Below are 22,136 nucleotides of genomic sequence, written 5' to 3'. Positions count from 1 at the left end.
CTATTCAATGATGGCAGAAGAGAAAGCAATGCCAAGGCGGAAAGTTTTCTTCTTTCTGGCTGAGTGATGTTATCCATCCGATCAACCCACATTTCAATCATGTTACCAAGAATTTGGTCCAACTGCATTGGGAAACACAATGTTCTTTTTCAGTTATAAGTTTTTAAACACACTTAATTTTTCTAGCAAATGAATACATTTAGTCTTGGAAAGACACTACACAGTTGTATACCTGACAGAAATAACAAGCAACATGTACTTTTTACATTTTCTGTGACAATGCTTCTAGGCCCTGAACCCTCCATACCATTAGCTGTAACCTAAAAGCTTGAAATGCATTTCATTTATGGAGAGGGAACTGATTCAGGACAGCAAATGATTCAATTTTCCCCTAACAATCTCATAGAACCAAAGCACATGGACTTACTCTGTTTTATCTACACAGTGACAAATTTTAAAAAAAGACTTGTTGCTACCTGTTTGAAAACTGTATTATACCCCAGAAAAGTTTCACTGAAAGACATAACAGAACACTTGTAGCAAAACACCCTCAGTAACTTCACCAGTGAAACTGAAGCACACTGAATTTGATACTCTAGAAACACAGAGGAGAATGATTAGACCATTCTCCAGGCTGCAAGACCCATCAAGATGGCACAGGGAAAGAAATTCTCACCCTACATTGCATGTGAACTAAGGGGGTTTACATGGCTAATTGTGGGATGCAGCAGGAAGAGAATTTAGGGACTATATAAAAATTTTAATGGGTTCTTTTAAGTAATTATGGGAACATGTAAAAGTTGTTATATGGTGTTCAGGGAAAGGAGAGAAGGAGGGAGAAGAGCCCATTTTCAAGATAACTGGGCAGGAACAAGCATGGATAATTCAGGGAAACATTTATTCAGGTCAAAAGAACGCAAAGATTTCCCTATGTAATACAGCTGAAATACCAAGACACAAAAAAACCAAAAGGACAAAATAGGACAATAAACCTTACCTCCTGACCCAATTCACATGCCATCTGGCTCAAAAGTAATGAAAAAAACCTTGCGTTTTGTAGTAGAACTCTACCCATGATCCCCAGATAAGTAGACATCACCACTGGGTACCTCTGAAATGAAAATAAACCAAAACAAAACATGCTTAGGGCAAGTAAAATAAAAATATTTTACACACACAGCAGGTCGTACCTGGAAAATACTTATATCCATCCCTTATGTCTTTCACTAAATTTTAAATTATAAATTGCAATTTAAGAGCCTCTAGGAACATAAGTCTGAGTGAGTTATCTTTACCCGAGTTCTCAGTTCTTACAATATGGAAACTATGGCAATTTCAAAGTTCATTTCATCCAAACAGCCAAGACAACTTGCAAGGTGATTTCACTTTAAATTTTAAAACCTTTAGCTTAAAAAACTAACAGTTTATTGTACTGGTAAAACATTACTTTTGAAGTTGATTATGATTCTAAGTTACTGCTTACAATTTCAGTAAAATTAAAAACACTTAGTATTTCTGAAGTTGTTACTTTTTCACACAGAAGCTATAATACATTTGCCAAAAACTAATCTGCAGGTGTCTCAAAATTAACTGGATAGAGTAATAACTTCACTAGGTTATTATCTTTGGTTATTACTTTTAAAAGAAGCTATGGATTTTTTCATATTAAATTCAGCACATAACAATGTAACTGTATTTTGTAAAACAGCCTACTTGAAAAACAAAATGCCAACATTTACCTGGAAATTCTAACTCAGAGTAATACATTCTGAATAGGGTATAATGAATTTATTAGTCTTAAATCAGAAGACATTTAAAAAATCCACTCTCTTTGTCCTTTGAACAGCAAAAAGTACTTTGCTATATAGTATTACTTCACTTAAATTTGGAAATCTTATTCAACTTAGAAACTGGAGCTACTTATATCTATTTGAAAGTCTTCAATTGAGAAAAAAGCAAAGGTTTTGATCAAAGAAGTCAAAAAGCTTGAAGAATTCCGCCCACTGATTCCTGCTAGAAACTGAAAGGTTCAACACAGTTAAAGCATATTTGATTTTACTCATTTTCATCCAACATTGAAGTTTTTTGAATACAAAGAGAAAATGGAGAAGTTATGACATGTAAGCCAGCAAAATTTTCAAGACTATCTCACACAAATCATCCTCACACCCTTCAGCTCTTCATATCAGATATGCCAATTAGGAAAAGAAGGTCAAGTTGATCTTCTAGTTCAGTTTGCTTTTCTCTTATCCAGGTACAATTAAAAAGGACTAGTATGTGTCTTATTAAAAAAAACCTCCATCACCAACTAAGGGTTACACTAGGCCTAATGTTATAGCTCTTGAAAACGTTAATAGTGAAGGAACGGTGGAACAGCAGAATTAAATTTATGCTATTTTATTGAAACAAACACTACATGACAAAACAAGTGCTGGACAGGTTGTTTTTTCTTGTGCTACTGTGTTACCTTTAAAGATTTTTAAACTAGATGTGAAAAATCTATCAGATGCTCTTAAAACAAGAGAAAATACAACATCAATATGAAAAAAACTGGAGATAACAGAGGGACTTTCATTTTCCAAAAGGAGAGAGTAGCTAAAGAAGCTCTTACCTCCCCATCTATAATCCCCCTGAATACTGATGGCAGAAGGGGTTGAAACATTTGAGGACCCAACACAGGGTTGACTTTTAGGATATTTTCTACAACCTTAAGAACAAAAGCAAATTAGACCATTAGCAAAGTACATTCATAAATCTTAACCAAAGCTTTAAACCCATGTGTACTAGTTTACACCTATAAAGTGCTCAGAGATTGCTGAAACTATATTCTAGTAAAATATTCTGCAAACCTGATTTGCATAAATGTACCTGGTGAAAGCTGACAGGCCAATGAAAGCCACCTAGCCAAGCACCTCACCTCCCCATGTCCCAGGCAAAGATGGTGAGGTGGTTTGGAAAAAGGGACCTTGTTATAGTTCCAGGAACAGCAGTAGATTGAGGTGGTTGGTGGGGTGAAGTACCAGCAGTTCAGGGTGTATTTCCATAGCTGTCATGTCATCTTTTGAGAAACTGCTGATGAGGACCCACCTGCTCTTTGCAGGTGTGCTCTCAGAGGTGCTATTCTGGGTACCTTGCTCTAGTTCCCAATGTTTAAACTCTTTATCCTTTGTTTTTCAGCTCCTTTTTCCCCCCATGTGCTGTTCCCTGAAGTAACTTATTTTCCTGCCTTCTTCCATTTTCCTTTTGCCCAGATGTTTGTGCTCTACCCTTGCACCAGGAGAGATGAGAAGAGGTTGTGAAAATAATGGGCTGAAGGCTCCTCACTCCTACTTCCAGCTAAAGAGAGTGACACCATATGCATGAACACACTGATGTGTTTATAAAGCACATAAAGGTATCATAAATGTACCATGCCTAAACACTCTTAATCTCCATTTACTTCCACCTCAGAAAAATTTCAACAAGGACCAACACTTCTGTGTTCTTAACCAAACTCTAAGTATTTTTTTCACCATTTTGAACCTTGTTCCAAATAGTTTCATTTAATACTCTTATTTTTTGCACTGAGAAAAATGTTAAGCAGTTGACCTTTCTCAGTGCCTCTCAATTTTGTAGACTTTTAATATGCAGAGGTATAAAAGAGGCTTATTATATCCAGAGGTAAACATAACTTTTCCTCCACTCATCTTTCTGTGTACTGGAAGTTTTGGCCATCTCCTTTATTTCTTGCACAGTCTTTTTAAACCTTTTATTGTCTGTGTCAAGATAATTAGAAAATCAAGTCACATCAAGCCTCAGCAATCTTGCAACAATTTGTCTTATCAGTCCAAATTAGTATTTTTCAACCTTATTAATTTAATTACTGTTCTAATGTCTATTTACAATCCAGACGAAGCTGTTTGTATGAAACTATTTTAGAGAACACCCCCCGGGTGTTTCTGTTCCCAGTGCTTATCTAGATTTTGGGTTTTTTTTGTTTAACAACTCAGCATAGTGAGTTTGGGGATTTTTTGTTTAACAACTCAGCATAGTGAAGCCTGACAAAACTTTTGCTTTTTTGTAAAAATATTTACAAGGATGATAGTTCAGTTATCCCTCTGGAATCAAGAGGGCATCACTAGGAAAATGTTCCAAGTATACTAGACAAATCTTGCAGCAAGGCCACACTGGGACCCAAGGGAATAAATGATTCTGAACTAGCATATAATTCCATTTTACAATTTTGATTAAAAGCTGCTGCGTAAAACATTTGCTCAACTACAGACTTTAAATAATATCACTGAATTGACTGAAATTGACATTTTAAATTTAAATTTAAAATTAAGAACTAGAGGTCTTAAGCTCCTTACAGAAGTAACTACAAACAGGGGAGGCTATGAACTTCACCAGTTGTTTTCTGTCCTGGATTCTGGAACCAGCTGTGCAATCCACCAAAGAGACAGATGGAATCAAATTTATAGCCCCCATCACATTTAGAATTAATTTAATTCAAGTCCAAATTTTCATAAACAACACAGATCCCCCTGTTAGTGCAACCACTGGAAATGTTAGTAGTAGTACACTACAGCTATTACTCAGTTATCTTTCAATGTATATTCCAACTTTATTTCCTGAAATTCTTCAAAAGACACATTCAAATTATTGTTATTAATATTTCAAAAGCTTATGAGTTCCACAACACCATTTTAAGGCTGTGTGAAAATATAAATTTCTGGTGCTTTGAATAAATTTTAGCAACTTCATTTAAGCAGTTATAGCCATTACAACAGCAACTTATGCCAAAGGCAAAAACAGACTGTTTGAACTCTGTGTCTGGTACAAATGGAAGTATGGTACACAAAGGAATTTCATGGAGACCACATACATACAACATTCAATAAAGATAGGAGAAGTTTGCTCTATACTCACTAGGTTTGCTCTAGTCTCACTTCAAGTAAGTAATTAAACCACCACAGATGGTTTAACTCCAATGTCAAATTCTGCTAAATACATTGGTTTCTTCTACATGTTCTAAATTCTACTTGAAAATATTACATGTAGAGAGCTGAGCCTCTGGATATTATTTTCATTATACTCCACCTTTAAAACTTGAACTTGACCTTCAATAGTTATGTCCTTCAAAAGTTCACAAAACGACCGACATAAGTCAGCAGCATACATCTGAAATAAAATGAGAAAGAAGGCATTTTATATATTGGTGTATATTTCAAAACCCAATTCCTTAGGGTTTACGTATGCCTAAAAGCCCAGTTTCTCTTCAAAGATCGTATCTGCTAAAATGTTCATCATGCTAAACTAATTAAAATCTAAGCAGTTTGCTGCATTTTTAACATTGTAGGACATTTAAACTATCAATCCCAAAGAATTTTCTAATGAGGAAGGTGTGACAACAAGGCATAATATCTCACTCAACTCCTGCTAGCATGTATATTCATAATTTTAATCTGGTACAATAATAACAGTAACTATTATTACCCAACATAAGACCATTTAGATATCAAACTACTAAATCAACACGCAAAGCATTAATTCTAAATAATAATATTTCTCAAATCTGAGTGTCCACCGTGCACCATAAAGAGCTAACATTGGAACAGTATGTTTAATATGGATAAGAGTATATATGTCTGTGTGCATGGTGTGCTCCAAGACCAGAGAAAAAAGTTTGCCAGTAAGGAAAGGAGGTGGTAATATGGATTTTTATATAATGGTAACATACCTGCAAAAATTCAGATGAAGATAAGAAAACATAAGCATTGATGATCTTAAAGCAATTTTTGAGATTTTCTGAACTCAGCTCTGGAAAAAACAGAAATCACAATTCAGAACCTGATCACCAAACTGAAGTAGAACCAAGATGATTTCCTTCTAAAAGTCTTTTCCTCTTGCATTTTGTAGAGCCAGATGCCAACAAATTGAAAAAAGATCTTAGATCCAGTGCCAATCAGGCTCTCTCTCTCTGCAGAGACAATTACAGATGTGGGATGACAGCTCCCGTGCTCAAATGGAAGCACAAAAAATCCTATGATCTCAAAAGCCAATGCTAACTAAAAATGAAAAACAAACAAAAACCAGGTTTTGTATGTAATACTGGATTAAGAAGATATTAAAGACAGAATAAATGAAACGTGTACTTTAGAGACTTGCAATTACAGATAAATGTTCTCTCTCACACTGAGTCTGTAAATGCTGAGCAAAAAAGAAAGATGAAATAAAGATTGCAGTTCTGCTCTTCCGACCCAGATGCCGTATCAAATGGCACTGAGCAGGCACACACTGAGCTGTAGGGCATAGCTTGAGTATTTCAGTAAAGAGAGCATTACTGCCTAAGAGATAGATACACACAGAGGAAGATATCCAGCAGCAGTTTGAAGAGAGAAAAAAAGATATAGCCTCAGGCATTACCTGTAAGATTGTTTAAGGGAAAAAAATTACTCTGGAACATGTATAAGCAGAACTCACAGCAAAATGAAGTTTCAAAGTTTCAAATGGATGTTGATACCAGTGCAGAAAGTCCACATTGTGTAAAAACACGGCAAAAGACCAAAAAACCTCAAAGGGATAAATTTCCTTAAAACCAGTTTGGGAGACAAACTATTCTTGGTAAAAGAATTAGACCTCAGTTCCATCAGCTTTAAAATATCTAATAAAACCATCATGGAGAAGAAACAGGAAAATATTTTTACATGAATTTTAAATAAAATTCTTTTACCAGATGGATCAAGCATCTGGCTAAGACTATACGTTGTCTCCCATGGCCCAGATGAATGCAGTCGTATCGCTTACACCTAGCAATATTTATATATAACGAGTTCTACAAAAACATTTATCAGCATGGCCATGGCTGCTTCTCCAGTATAACATCTGTATAGTTCTGGGGAGGTTCAGCAGATTTTCTTTTTTACCCCACTCATTAGGTAGAACATTAATGTTCTTCCATTTGATATGGCCATAAGACAGCTTTGCATTCATGCATAAGTTCATATGTCAGTACTCAGACAGGTCATATCTTGTAATCATTTATTATGAGTATTTTTGTCTCTTGACTTGAAAAGAGATCACCTATCAATCCAATATGCTCATCAAAAGATTCCAACATCTCTATGAGTTTAGTTTAGTAGCACACTACTAGAGTTACCCATTGATTTCTCCTTAGAAGTATGCATTTGTGTTTTTCTTTTTACTGGATAGAATAATTTTTAGTTTCAGACAATGAAGCAAATAGATAAATTCTAAATAAATGGTCATATAAACATGAAGTACTATTAAGTTTTCCATAACTTCCCATTCTGTGATAACCAATAAAAGGTAATAAAATGTGTGCAGCAAAAATTGTACTTCAGGTCAAAATGAAAACAGATATGACGGGTGCTATGGAAATGAGAGAACCTCCATCACTCAAACGCAGCTCAATGTTTAGCAAAATTTTCTGGAAAGATCTCATGTAGAACTAACTACATTTAGAAGCTAATTATACATCAATTCTCTTGCCAGGATTTACTGAATCCAACATATCTTTCTGAATTCATTGATGTGCTCCTTTGAGTTTTATTTGGATCAAAGGAGTTAGACCAGTTCCAGTAACCTAGTTTTTGCCAGTACCTTTATAAATACAGCACATGCACATTAAACTTGATGCTTCTTGGATCAAGTATGTCTAGATTATGACCATTTTCTCAACCTAAAAGTGTATCAGATTCAATTGTCATTTTAAGCAGCCTCAGTGCAGAAGCACTTCCATCCTCAGACAATGTATTTCTTCATTCCGCATTATTCAGTACATTACGAGAGAGGTATTAAAGAGACTGTGCAACCCCTCTACAGGGCAATTATATTTCAACAGAGTTTAAACAGTAGCAGAGGTGCTGAACTGAAAACCAAGTATGACAATTATGCTGTGAATAATTATTGTACATCAGTGACAGCACCATAATCTTTGAAGGTCGGTCACTTATGCAAGTGAAATCAAGCCTTTATATCAAATGCAATATTCTGCTCCTGAAGGCAAATCTAATTGACTTGCATAACTCCTGTGACATCCACTTCCAACAACAGTAGTATCCTGAAATGGGTACAAAAAGATCTTTTCATAATGACAATTATATCTGGAAGTGAACAACTCCATATTATTTTCAGATTAGTTAAAAAAGGAAAATCAAAAACATTTATATAAATATCTTTCCCGTTTAAGTTCAAAAATCTCACATATGAATTCTTCTTTCCCTGCCCTCCAGCTCTTCTACTTCATCCATGTTGACCTCTGACATTTTCTGAATGACTTACATGCTTCTATAGAAGCTAAACACACCAGCAAAATAGTTACATTACCTGTATATTACAGTAATTCCATTCAGTAAAAATAAATTCAGAAAACAAAGGTCAGGACGTTAATATTCCTTTCATTGTATTGTCAAGAACTAATTTTCTGGAGAATCTTGTTGCTAGTTCTCCACCCTACTCCACAAGATGTAAATGTGGTAGTTACCTATTCAGAACTTCCCTTCACCTCATCTGTCCTTTGACTTTTTGCTTTGATGACTTCAGACTGAATTGAAAACCAGTCTTGGAGAGATTATCTTTTTTTTGCCTTATCTCAGACACTTAAGGCACTCAAGACTTGGAAATTTTGACCTCTCAGTTAAAACACCTTGTTTTGACAGCTACATCACCATGCTAAGAAGGACAGAAGAATCTAAGTGGTAGAAGTTTCAGCTGAATACTGCTACTGGTGTACTGGAAAAACTCTGCTACAGCTTTAAGACTGAACAGTCATTTAATTAACTAGCACTGCTGATCATCCGTGATCAATGTATTTTCTTTTGCAAGATGTTGCACCTTAAACTGTACTGCTGCACTTGATTTAAGTGAAGAATGTCTTTTTCAAGTGTCCTGAATGAAGTAGCTCCCTTATGGGTAGCAGATGGCAGTATTGTACTAGTTTTCTAACTACCATGTTTTAAAATAAGGTTAGCACTAATCCAAAATTCCAGCTCTATTTAAGCATCATAATACCATGGCTGTGTCATGTGGAGACTGTCTAGTCAGATTCTCCTGATGTAAACAGATAGAATTTACAGGCAAAGAGCATACCAGAATGGTTTCCATTTCCTGGAAAACTGTGCATCATTTTGCAGCAATCAAAATTTTTGACGAACACGACACTCAGTTTTTCAGAAAAATGCTGAAGAAGTGAAGTAATACAGAAGCCTATAGGACAAAATCTCTCTGTGATTACAGATCAGCTGCTGTGTTTTTGCCACTCACTCCCCATGCTGATAAAAAAAAGTTTGACATAAGCACGTTTGAAGGCTCATCCTAACAAAACCCAACCCAGCTTAACTGTACTACTTTACCAGCATCATAGGGCTTTCATTTTTCAGAATAATTTATTTTAAGAATGTATTTTTTTCCAAAGGAGAGCATCACTATTCTCCAGGATTCATTCATAAAACAAGGATACCATTACAAGTATAGAATATTCCAGAATACCTCCACTTTCTCTAAGACTATGCCAGGGTTTCCATTTCTACTCATCTCTGCTCTGAAAAGTATCACATGCGGACCGGGGGGAAAATATCAGTAACAAACAAATAAACCACAAATACTGAGCACTTCTGAATTTAAGTCAAGTGGATTAACAGTGTGACAAACCATGAAAATCACAGCCATTCATGCACTGCAGGCTTCCTGCAGCAGACACCACCTCTGACTGACACACAGCAAGAAGGTGGAAGGGGAGGTGTGTAGTTATGGATGATCACAGCAGTCATCAGGACTCAGCAGCCATTAAATTTTAGTGGTAGCTGTGGAGTACTTAACTATAAAGCCACTACTACTAAACAGAGCAGTTTTGTCATTAGAGATCTTGTACACAAGGTGAAATAACAGAAGACATTATCATCCACCTACCTATCATGACAACTTTCTACTGGTCAGTAGAAATAGAATAAAATATTAAGTCCTGAAAACAATTATCAATTAAAAAGCTAACTTCTGTAATTCTGTGAACACATTTCTCTAAAAAATGAACCCATTTGCTGTATTAGTGTTGAAACCTCAAAAGCACAGCTAAAGATCTAAACACAAACATCCTAACAAAAAATTGAACCACAGAATTTTTATACGCCCTTTAATTATGAAGCAAAAGTACTTGAAATATCAGTATTTCCTAAGCATTGAATCCTATTCCTCATTACTAAGTTAATATTTTGCCAACAAACTGCTGTTTTTAATTTCAGTGCTTGACCCAGATGTTTATAGATATATTTAGGTAGATTGAAAACATCCTACATTGTTATTAACTGGATAAGGGAAAAGCTAATAACTTTATTCTGGTCATAAGCAGAAGAGGCAAGTATTCCATAAAATCAATATCAATAACACTTGGCCCATTTGGTGTTCAATTTCATAAACTTCTTAAAATAACCTCTGAAATTATAAACTTTCTCTGAAATTTGTCTCATCTTTCATGTACAGTGGCTCCCATTAATTAAAAAAAAAGGGTGAGTAGGTCATAAATATTAAAAAATATGAGGAAGTCAGACAATAAAAACCTCTTCCTCAATTTTTGTTAAAATTCTGCAAGCTCCCTCAGTACTTGAAACCACACAAACATTGCTTAGTGCATGAACAACAAGCAGCAGGAAAAAAAACCCTGAAATTTTATTAGTGAAAGACTTACCAAGAAGGGCAGACATATTCTGAAATATTCTCAGGAGTTCTGGTGTAAGACATGGACTATTCTCCAATGTCACTAACCTGTGAACAGATCAAGCAAAATATTTCAGATGATATATGAGCAACATTGAGCAATCATCTTGACAGATGTAAATATTTTAACTTCGAGTAACCATCCATGTTATCAACAATGTGTAACAATTACCCTAAAGCATACTTCAAGCAGAGCAATAGTCCTCACAACACACTCATCAGTATAGGCACAGGTCTTGCCAAGGTAGGAAAAGAAATTAAAACATGACACTGTCTCTTTTTATAAAGACAACATAAGCTCTGAAACGAAACAGTGAGAATGTCTTAGTAGCCAGCCAGGGAACTTGGAGAAAGTGGGCAGAGAGGGATATTTACAGTGCAAGAACAACACATGTGTTCTAAACATCAAAGGAGAAGCTGTGATGGACCAGCTTACACATTTACATTTTTTAAAGTCCGAAATGAGGCATTATCTTACATTGTTTATAACAATTTAAAATTCCTGAAATTTGAAAACAGTAGATATAAATTAAGCTTACATTTAAAGCCCCAGCAACAAATTCCATTTTCTCCTAGATCTTAGGCATGAGATTACCACATTTAAATAACATGTCTGGTTATGTGAAATATCTTAGTTGTTTTCCTGCTCTTGGTTCAAGAAGCCCTCAAAGTCCTAACTGTCCCTGCCAGCTCTCTGGATTTCTCTGATGCTCTGAGACATCTTAGAATATCATTCTTCTGCACAGACATCAGAAGAGCAACCTCAGGATCAGTATCATTAAGAAGATATAAAAGTTCTGAACTAAGACAGGTAAAAAGGCCCCAATTCTACATTTTGAGATGCTCTTGCACTTTTACTTGCTGCCACCAGCATTATAAACCTCAGTTTTGCTGCATTTATAGAAGAGAGCATTTGTAGCTAAGTATTTGTAACTGAAATGCTCATATATAATTTAGATCAAAGGAATCGCTCACTATTTCAAGACAAACCCTATGTATTTCCTATTCTTCAGAATTTGGTCCCCTCTTACAGCATCAACTGCACCAGAAACAAATAAATCAGGCTCATGGCAAAATGAGCACAGTGTCACTTCAGTCATCAAACAATGTGAGATACAGAAAGTAACTTCTACATTTTATCCTTGTAATTATGACATCTCTTCCAGCAACCAGCTGTGATCCACTGGCTCACTGTTCTCTTTAAGTCAAGCACACCAAATTGTTAAATTAGCACACATATTACAGTGAGTCTAGACTTTTTGTCCTGCTACAGAATGGTATCTTCAGTATCAACTGCCTGAAAATGAATAATAGACAAAACAGAACTAAAAATAGCTGAGTATATAAATTTCCTAATCTCCTGTCTTCTGAGAAAAGGTATAATATAGATGATGTCAAGGTAAGGCAACAAGAACATATCAAATTTAATATACAAAGCTTTTTACAACAGTCCTTTTTTCTGGGGATACAAAAATAAGGAAAACATTCTTACCACAACTCTAAACCATCTTCCAGAAGATAGACATGTGGAGGCTGAGAAACATCTGTACTTAGTTGGATAACTGGAAGGAGAAAAGGGTAGAGATTTTTGCTGTCTGCTCCCAGTCCCTACAAAATAAGTAAGAAATGTAAAATATGTCAAAAGCCTTAAATCAAGCATTTCAAAAATAGCATGGAAAAGATCTACACTGCTGTTACATTCACATGTAAACATGCATTCAAGAAATCAAAGGTTGAACTTGCTTCAATTTCATATGACAATAAAATAGCCCAGTATTCCTAAGCTTTCCCACAACAGGTCTTGAGAATGTTATTTTCTTTTTTAAACAATTCAATTACCAATAGCCTGCAAGAAAAAAATATAAAGAACATACATTCCTAAAAACATTCACTGGTCATTCTCCTTCTTGGAGAGGTCACCGGTTTAACAAATACCAAATGACTAAAAGCTGAATGTTTCACAGGTGAAGAAAAAAATTACTCTTTGGTCCTTATCATTTACAAAATCATTTGACATATTCTAATATTCAGGAGGAGGGGTCGTTTTTATAGCTACCCAAAGATTCACAGGCTGATGACAGTGATTCAGTTTTTAAATGATCCATGAGATTTTTGAACAGTGAAGAGTAAATTGGGAACATCTGTCAATTACCGAACAGCACTACAACATATTGTAATATTACTACTCAAGAGAACTGAGGTTAGTGGAATGCTGAGCTTGCATAATTCCTGTATTTTGATAATGGAACAGTTAAAAATATAAAATTATTTTAAGTTGCAGCTTCTTTGTGTATTTATCTACTTACTTAAACAAACATGCCTTAAAAGAAAAAGATTTTTCTACAAATCAGTCTCATCTTTTTGTGTCTACCTACAAGAGATACACCTTTTGTAAAAAAATACTCATATTTTAGTCTCCACAAGGGACTAAAGAAGAATTTCCACAATTTGTTTTGTTGGCAAAAATTTACTTCCTCTTCATTTAAAGTTACGCCACCTTGGAAAGAACCTTTATTTCTCCTTTCATAATAATATTTGTTATTTCCCTTTCACTTTCTCTCCACTGTTAACCTCTGCAACACCATCCTTTTAAGTCATGCATTTCCACAAGTTCAAGACTGCATATTAAGTCTGTTCCTGTACAGACACTGTCATACTTCTCTCAGTCTCTGCTAGTCCTACTACATTTTCTTTGAGATGCAGCAGGGATTGAAGAAGGTAGCATGGCATATAGTCTGTATTAAAGAAGTAGCTAATACCACAGATTCTGCAGGCAATATAACCACGTGCTGTTTTATCATCGAGAAAGAACTGTAGAAGTACTGACAATGTTTATGTGACTCAGATTCCTTACCTGGACAAGATGGATTAGGGTGGTTAGAATGGCACATCGTAGCATATTGTGCTCCTCACTCTGCTTCCAAAGCAGTGGTAAATACTGAACCAAACATCCCACATATGGTCGTATCTAAAGTTCAGAACACAAACTGGTTTCTTAACATGAGAAATAAGACTAATAATTTCAGAAGCATAGCTTCTGAAAAATATAGGAACTGTTTTTGTCTCAGTAAAAACGCAAGAGTTTGCTTAAATCTTTCTAAAACACCATATTCTTTACTCTGTGGCTGAAATAACTTCTGACTGCAGAGTAGTTTGAAACTAACATATTACTTATGGTGATATTTGTGCATGGCCATCAAGCTTATGTAGTAAATAGGACACAAAAATATTTAGAGCTTGATACACAGAGGTATTTTCATATTAGTATATTCTTCACTTAGACAGGATTCCTAAACAGCATTCTTTAAAACCAGAAACAGTCCCAGTAAAAACAAAAACACCCCACAAAACAACAAACAAAAAACCACAAACAAACAACTGACCTCTGGGGTCACTGAGCCTTTGAGCAGGAGTTAGACTGTGTAACTTTCAGAGATTCGTCCTAGCCTGTATTATTTTCTATTATGGTCTTCAATACTAAAAGGTTAATCTATTCATCTTCGAAAATATTTAATTAGGAATTAATCTAAACATATTAAAGGATTCTTTCTCAGCTTGTTTTTAATGCTGCTTCTCTAAACTGCAGGGAAATCTGCTGTCATGTTGACTTTATCTACAAGGGACAATTATGAAAGCTTCATCCAGCTCTCAGACAGGATTACTTATAGAAAGACGAGATAAACTCAAAAACATGCATTATCTCTGTCCTTAATACAGTAATACTGAAAAAAAAACAAACAAACCAAACCCACCAAACAAACCCACCAACAAAACCTGAGACAAAAGCAGCCAACTATTCATTGTTTAATTCTGCAAAACCATCTTCAAATTTTTCATGTAAAAGCTGAAACACATAATTTAACACTCAAATACTGAGAATTCATAACGTGAATTTGAAACCCACCATGCAGTTAAGGAGAGTGCTGTAGAGGCAACTCTGACCCATATCAGTATCAACAAGAAATTAAAAATTTAACTGCACACTCCCTATGAGTGCATTTTTCCCCAAAAATGCCTTTCCCAATATGTAAGATAGATTAAAATATTTGTTCAGATATGAGACAAATAGAATAAATCACAAATAAAAGAATAAAATTGCAAGAAATGCCGTAAGATGTAAAAGTCCTTCAATACTCAAAGCTGAATCAATACAAAAAATACATTACTTACTTAAGGAAAGTAAGTTAACATTTTACACAAAAGGTAAATGAGAATTGAAAAGAGGACCAACAGTGCAGGCATCTCTGACAACAACAACCAATCTATTCATTGATGACATTTTCCTTCCACAACATGTTCTTAGGACAAAGACAAAGCTAAAACTGAAATATATATTAAAAAATACCTGCATATTGACTCTTTCAATCACACAGGACAAAACATGAAGAACATGCATTTTGGTGTCACATTGTGTTACTTCCTGAAGTAGCTGAAAGAGCAGTGTAAACATGGACTCCAGGTACTAAAAGAAAAATAAAGAACCACAGATTAGACCATCAAAAACATAACTGGGCACATGAACTGGTAATTTTCCCGTATGCTTAAAATTCTAAAGACATCCATAAATTTTGAAAACACTTGCCAAGTGTGCAAAATGTTACTCTTTCACTTGCAAAAAAGCACATTACCCAATCATTGATTAAGCCAGGTAAAAAAATTCAGATCTACCCCTACATACCAGTTCAAACATGGTCAGTTTGAACATATACCATTTTCACATTTTGGTAAGTGTAAATGTAATTTCACAGGTAAAATAGGCTGTCTCTCCAGAAGGAGCACTTTGTTAGAGTCGGATCAAAAGTACAGTCTTCCAGCTTTTGGGCCAGTAGATAAAAGTTAAATTTTGAACTGAAAAAGACATCTTAGAAAACTCCAGTGTTTATAGTCTAGATGCACTCTGCATTTTGGTTTGTTTGCTCTCAAGAGAGTTGAAATTAATATGGAAGTCAAAATGAAATGAGGAAACACATCTGCTAAATTTGAGTGACCAAATAAAACTTTGGCATAATTAATTCTTTCCACTGTTTACTAACTGACAACAGTAATGACCATGGTAAAGAACACAAATACAGGAGAACCAGAAAGCAGTGCCTTTTTAAGGCACTACTGTAACCACACACTTGTATTTAATATTTTTAAGAAGCAGCAGATTGGAAAGTACTGTGTGAAACAGGCATGTGGAAGAGCCACAGTGGCGTGGAAATGTATTTGTTAGATACCTTTTTAATATTTTCTTATCATAAAGAAACTTACTATCTGGCAACACCCAGTATACAGAACACTAAACACACTGCTATGAAGTTGTAATAGCATAATACTAACATGTATTATTATTATTATTATTAATATAACATGTAACACATTAGCAACCTTAACAGCAGCAGTATGAATATATATTTGGGTCAGTGAACTGAACATACAATACAAACATGCACAAACATCAATTACTAAACAATGTAGCTAAAAATGAAATTAGAAAAATTTTTTCCTGCTTTTCTCTATGTTTTTATCTACTCTTCAGAATTTATAAATGCTCTTACCGGTAAGAACTGGTCAGTTCTGAACTCAAAGTCATCTACAGGTAAACAAACATTAAGGAAAAATAATACAGAATGAAGATAGATATCAATACTCAAATGAGCAAATATTTCATGGATATTCAAAAAATATAATGTGAAGAATTTGGTAGTAAGATTAAAATTGATTGTTTTCCAGTAACTCAGAATTAAGAATTAATCAAACAGCTTTGCAAATAAGGATATTTAACTTCAGTGTCGTAGCTGTCTCAATACGGACCTGAAAGACAGAAGTCAAGAAGCATCATGCATACATCCATTAAACACTTTGATTATTCACAGAGGACCTGACAATATCAAATTACTTGATGTTTTGATAATTGAATCACTCTCTGTGTTTTATCATAGTCTACGAAATGTAGTTAGATCATTTTCGTTCACTTTCATTTTAGTATGCTTTACATTTTATTTGTCATTGCTAAAGTGGTAGAAATTGAAAAAGCTACTCAGGCAAAACCTTCAAGGACAAGAAGTAATTAAACAAGAAGATATCTATCTAGACTGTGATAAAAACTCTTGCAATAGAGGAGGAGTTTTACTTGGAATTCTCTCACAGCTTGCTGTGAACCAAGAAGCACAGAATCAAACTCAACAAGTTAGACTGTTCCTCCTGTAGATGCTTAGAAATGCCTTAGAAAGCATTAAATAAAAACAGCTGACACAGAAACACACCCTGCTCTGCTAAAGCTATCTTTAGGAGTCACAGAAATTATTGTTATGACTGGCAATTGCTAATTAATATGTATCTACCAAACCAGCAAAGTTTATTTATTAGTTTTTGTTGGTTTTTTTTGGTGGGCTAGTAGACTTGTTTGTTTAAAAAACAAAAACAAAATAAACAATAGCAAAACCAGCATCTCAACTTCATCTCACTTGCTGGTAAACTGAAGCGGTAGCTTAAAACTACAGATTTGTACTTAAATAGTTTAGCAACCAATGCCATTTATCATATCCTGTTAGCAATAGCTTTAATGCCTAAATAACCATAGAATCACAGAATCATTACAGATGTAAAAGACCTTTAAGATCATCTAGTCCAACCACCAAACCAGCACCACCATCACTAAACCATGTCCCCAACTGCCATATCCACATATTATTGAACACTTCCAGGTGATTCCACCTGTTCAAATGCTTCACAACTCTTTCAGTGAAGAAATTTTTCCTTATGTCCAACCTGAACCTCACCTGGTGCAGCTTGAGGCCAATTCTTCTTGTCCTATCACTGGTTGCCTGGCAGAAGAGACTGACCACACCTGGCCACAGTCTCCTTTCCAGCACTTGTAAGGAGTGAGGTAAAGTCATCCCTGAGTAAGTGTAAGGTCATCCCTGAGCCTCCTTTTCTCCAGGATAAACACTCCCAGCTCCCTCAGCTGCTCCTCACAGGACTTGTGCTCTAAATCCTGCCCCAGCTCCACTGCCCTTCTCTGGACTCTCTCCAGCATCTCAATGTCCCTTCTGAATTGAGTGGCCCAGAGCTGGACACAGCACTCGAGGTGTGGCCTCACCAGTGCCCAGCACAGGGGGACAATCCCTGCCCTACTCCTGCTGGCCACACCATTGCTGATCCAGGCCAGGATGCCATTGCCCTTCTCAGCCACCTGGGCACACCCTGGCTCATGTTCAGCTGCTGTCACCAGCACCCCAGATCCTTTCCAGCCACTCTGCCCTGGCCTGTGGAGCTGCCTGGGGTTGTTGTGACCCAAGGACAGGACTCAGCACTTGGCCAGATCCTTCTGCAGAGCCTTCCTGCCCTCCAACAGATCAACACTCCCACCCAGCTTGGTGTGATCTGCAAACTCACTTGATCAATGCTGTATAGTAAAGGCACTAGTCACAGAATAACTCAGTTCTATCTACACAAAGTATCCATTAGTTTATAAATCACTGTAAGACATTTCATAATTTTATTCCTATAAAAACCAGATTGTTGCTCTTGGAATTCATTTTCCCACCAAAGTCGCCACTTATTGAACATCTTCAGGTCTCATTTAATGTATTTGACATTACTGTTCAATATCTCCACAACTAAACATCACCACGTCTTCCCAATGGTTTCATTTTGCAAGACACAACAGACTTTAAGGCATGACGTCATGAAGTTCTCAATCAAGTGTACACAAAGTGAAGTATTTCTGTTTCATTTGTGCTTACAACAAATGAGTAGTCCAAAAGATTAGTTATTTATGCTTACCACTAAGTCACGGTCTTGAAGCAAGTTACGAATTGCTTCATATAAAACAGGTCTCAAGTCTGATTTGAATTTTACAGAAATCCACTGTCCAATCAACCATATTACTCGTCGGCGTATTGGTTTATACCTTTAAAAGTAGGAGGAAAAAAATTGCACTTGTTAACTCCTTACACTAGTTGTTATAGAATACTTTGAAAAAGAAATCCAAGAATCATGATGAAAATGTTATTGCCCTAAACAATTAAAAGACTTCGTTTTTCAAGATCAACTTCAGTGCAAAAACTGAACTTTCCAATAAAATTCTTCACAAGAAGGCTCAGGAAAAACCAGCTTAGTCTGAAAAAGATAATTTTCATCCTAAATTACTGAATCTTGAATGTCTCCCTAGGGATACAACTCATTCTGCGTGCAGCACACCAATTAAAATAAAAATAAATGTTACACTTATTACTGCAGTCACGGTATCTACTGCTTTCACTATAGCTCCCAGCAACTCCCTTGATACTCTGTTTATGCTCAAAAATTTTAAGTCAGATACAATTTAAAAATGCAAACTTAAGGACGGCACTGTCAGAGTAGTTCACTTCACCAGTCTAAAACTAGTCTAAGAACAGATATTACCTAATCTTGGACTAGTGCCACGACAAGGGCATAAATTAAACAGCTTTAGAGTTGATGGGAAGAACAAACCAGAAAAATGATTGAGAAAAGCATTTTACAGAGCTGCTATTTTTCTCCACTGATCAAATAACTCAGATTTATATGTTTAACTTACAAATGTATAAAGTTAAGAAAGATGAACCATATTTAGAGAATTTTAACTAATGTATTGTTATCATAAATGTTTTTCATTTGAAAAATTACTGCCTTGTAAGCCATTCAGAAGCCATTTAAACTGAAGTTATTGAGGTTTCTCTACATTTAATAAGTGTGTTTTATTAAACAGTCCCATAAATATAAGGCTATAAACAAAGAACACCTTCCAAGAACATGAAAGTTGTGGAAATGGCATATATAAAGCAACTCATTAGACTGGAACACGTATCTAATGACGAATAACAGTCCAGCGTTGTTTTATGTTTACTCAGGGGCAGTGAAGCATAAATAACACATGCTGAAACATGACTTACACAAAACATTGCCTTATTAATGCACCCTTCATTTTGTTCAAGAAGCTGTGATAATATAAATTTTTTACTCTTAGAAGGCCTGTATCTGACACTTAATCTTGTAAACATCAGAGTATTTAAAAAACTAAGTGATTTTATTGAGATCTTTATATATATATATATATATACACACACATATATATATATAGATCACTATCACAAAGAAAAATTTTAAATTAGATGATGTAAGTACATAACTGTGTGCTGGCAGCAAAGATTTTCAGGTCTGGGGGTATCTATTGTTCAATACATATATCCTACCTCTGCATCTCTGTATTATTTCTCTCTCTCTACATGGTAGAGAAAATACAGCATGTTTTTGAGATTTTTTTGGTGTAGGTGCCTGTTTGGGTTTTGTCTGGGTTGAATTTTTTTTTTGGTGGTTTTTTTGGTGGTTTTTTGTGGATTTGTTTTTTAATACTGAAGTTTCTCATAGGTGGTAATTTTTGAGGTCCTACTTTTTCTACATTCACTATTTCTAGGAAAAGCTTAGCATTTTTTCTAAGCTTTTTTTCAGAAGATTAGCTTTCACAGAAAGAGCACACAGTGACTGAGCACAGGTTCACCACTAAGCCTGGTGGATCTAAAGCTCACATCTCTGCTGCATTAGTCGTAGGACAGTACCTTTAAGCAGTCTGAACTGCATCAGGTATTCAAGTCCAAAGTACTTTACTTTCTCTCTCAGCAGGAAATGTTGCTTTACAAACAAGTGATTGCAGAAAAAAAAATGTATTCATACTTTCCTGTATGGAAAAGTAACATACTTTCATGTTATGGAAAAGTTTCTCATTAATCAGTACAAACCTAAGCATCATGGCAAGTGATAAATTTGGCAGTGGACTATTTCTAGAAATTTTTTATAACTTTTTTTTAAAATTTAATATTTCTTCTATTACTGTGGTCATGGTTGATGGGCTTACCATCAAGAGGTAATAAAACATTCAGAGAAAACAAAACACTGCAAACTCCACACTCACTGCTGACAACACAGGTTTCCAAACATCAACCAGTTCTGAAAAATCATACTAGTAACCATGGGACATTCTGTGGGACAGCAGAGGATACCCTTCAGATAAAGAATACTTTATCTGAACTGCATACATATTCTCAAAGCTGTTAAAGCAGTACTCCATTCAAGCCACTAACACTGTCTTCCTTTATTGCCATGGTGGTCTCCTATGATGAAGGCAGTAAAAGCAGTTAAAGTAAACAGGGCTTCAAAATTCCAGACAATTTCTACTGCGAGCTTTTGTAACCACAAGAACTTCATCCTGGGATATCACAAATGCCAACCAAGTGGTTAAATCAGGTGTCTTCCTGACTGTAATACAACTGTATCAACAACACAAAACTTGTCAGTTTTACTTATGCTATATGGGTGATGAGCATAAAAATGCCATAGCCAGCACGGGCTTCTAAGATCATGGCAGCTTTATTTAGAGACTGCTGCTGGAGGAGCACAACAGCAAATGAACAATCTTGCACAAGATCTCCCATTTTTTTCCTGCTCTTCTGACATTTAGCCTAATCATTAGAGTACCTGGCAACTTGAAAATAGTAAGTAAATCTTAGTTAAAAAAACCAGTCTAATGAGACGAAGAATAAAAACATTAGGAGACAGCAAGTAAACAACTGTGGAAATCATTCTTTTACACTAACTTAAGGTTATACATCCAAAAATAAGTAATTAATTTTTTCAAAGTTTATTGTAGTGGAAAAAAGCATTTTTATCTTTTAAGTTCCACTCCACAGGAAACGGAACTCTGTTTGTAAATAGAGCATTTAGAAATAAAAGAGGTGACTAGCGACTCGTTATGGAAAATCATTTACAATTTATAGTAGCTCCTAAGGGTATAAGGAAACAAATTAGTTTTATGTCACATAAAAATTGCCACTGGTAAGACGAATTGCAAATGTAGAAGAAAAACATAGTAACAGTCTTCAAAGGACATTCAGGTCACTGCTGATGAGTGCGTTGAGAAAAACAGGACATACTTATTTAGAGTCAACGGCTGATTTGAACTTGTCTGATAAGGATTAGCATGCACAATAGTGGTCACTGTCCTTCCCCTGGGGACTGAGCTTGAGGGAAAGGGAGGAACAGTGTCTTCCAGATAGTTACAAAGAGCTCAGTCTGTACTGAGATGCCAAAAACAATCTTTCAAAATACTCCATGATATCCACTGAATAGGAGGTACTCGTGTGAAGGCCATCCAAGTGAGGTTGACCTTGGTGAGAAGGAAACACACAGCAGATGGACTGTGTAAAACTCTTCATGTAGAAGAAGATGCAATCATCCACACTTTACAACACAACCCAAACCCTTATTTCCCCTCTTTATTGCAGCAAAATTAATTGAACAGAATTACAGAGGGCTTGTACTAAACCTAAAGAGAAGAACAAATCACTATCTTGGCTAAACTACCATTTTACAGGGACAACTTCCACAGACTTCAGTTGGACCTTGCTGCTTAGGGGACAGCAGGG

The 22,136-nt window shown here is 35.5% G+C and overlaps 1 protein-coding gene across 4 annotated transcripts in view; it reads right to left on the bottom strand.

The window, feature by feature from the left end:
- IPO11 (importin 11) overlaps positions 1-22,136 on the bottom strand; it is a 78,562-nt gene that overhangs the window by 25,802 nt on the left and 30,624 nt on the right. For all 4 annotated transcript variants that reach the window (XM_038125742.1, XM_038125740.1, XM_038125744.1 and 1 more), the window contains 12 exons: positions 18,481-18,607; positions 16,473-16,506; positions 16,251-16,291; positions 15,056-15,172; positions 13,565-13,678; positions 12,203-12,318; positions 10,682-10,758; positions 5,720-5,799; positions 5,080-5,160; positions 2,612-2,707; positions 998-1,111; positions 1-122 (listed from right to left, as the gene is read on the bottom strand). In XM_038125742.1, coding sequence (XP_037981670.1) covers positions 1-122; positions 998-1,111; positions 2,612-2,707; positions 5,080-5,160; positions 5,720-5,799; positions 10,682-10,758; positions 12,203-12,318; positions 13,565-13,678; positions 15,056-15,172; positions 16,251-16,291; positions 16,473-16,506; positions 18,481-18,607 — 1,119 coding nt within the window. The remainder of the gene's footprint in view (positions 123-997; positions 1,112-2,611; positions 2,708-5,079; positions 5,161-5,719; positions 5,800-10,681; positions 10,759-12,202; positions 12,319-13,564; positions 13,679-15,055; positions 15,173-16,250; positions 16,292-16,472; positions 16,507-18,480; positions 18,608-22,136) is intronic.

Source organism: Motacilla alba, chromosome Z (assembly GCF_015832195.1).
Source record: "Motacilla alba alba isolate MOTALB_02 chromosome Z, Motacilla_alba_V1.0_pri, whole genome shotgun sequence".
In the NCBI taxonomy this organism is placed as follows: Eukaryota; Metazoa; Chordata; class Aves; order Passeriformes; family Motacillidae; genus Motacilla; species Motacilla alba.
Note: the sequence above shows the minus strand (reverse complement) of the source record. Positions and strands in the feature narration are given on the sequence as shown.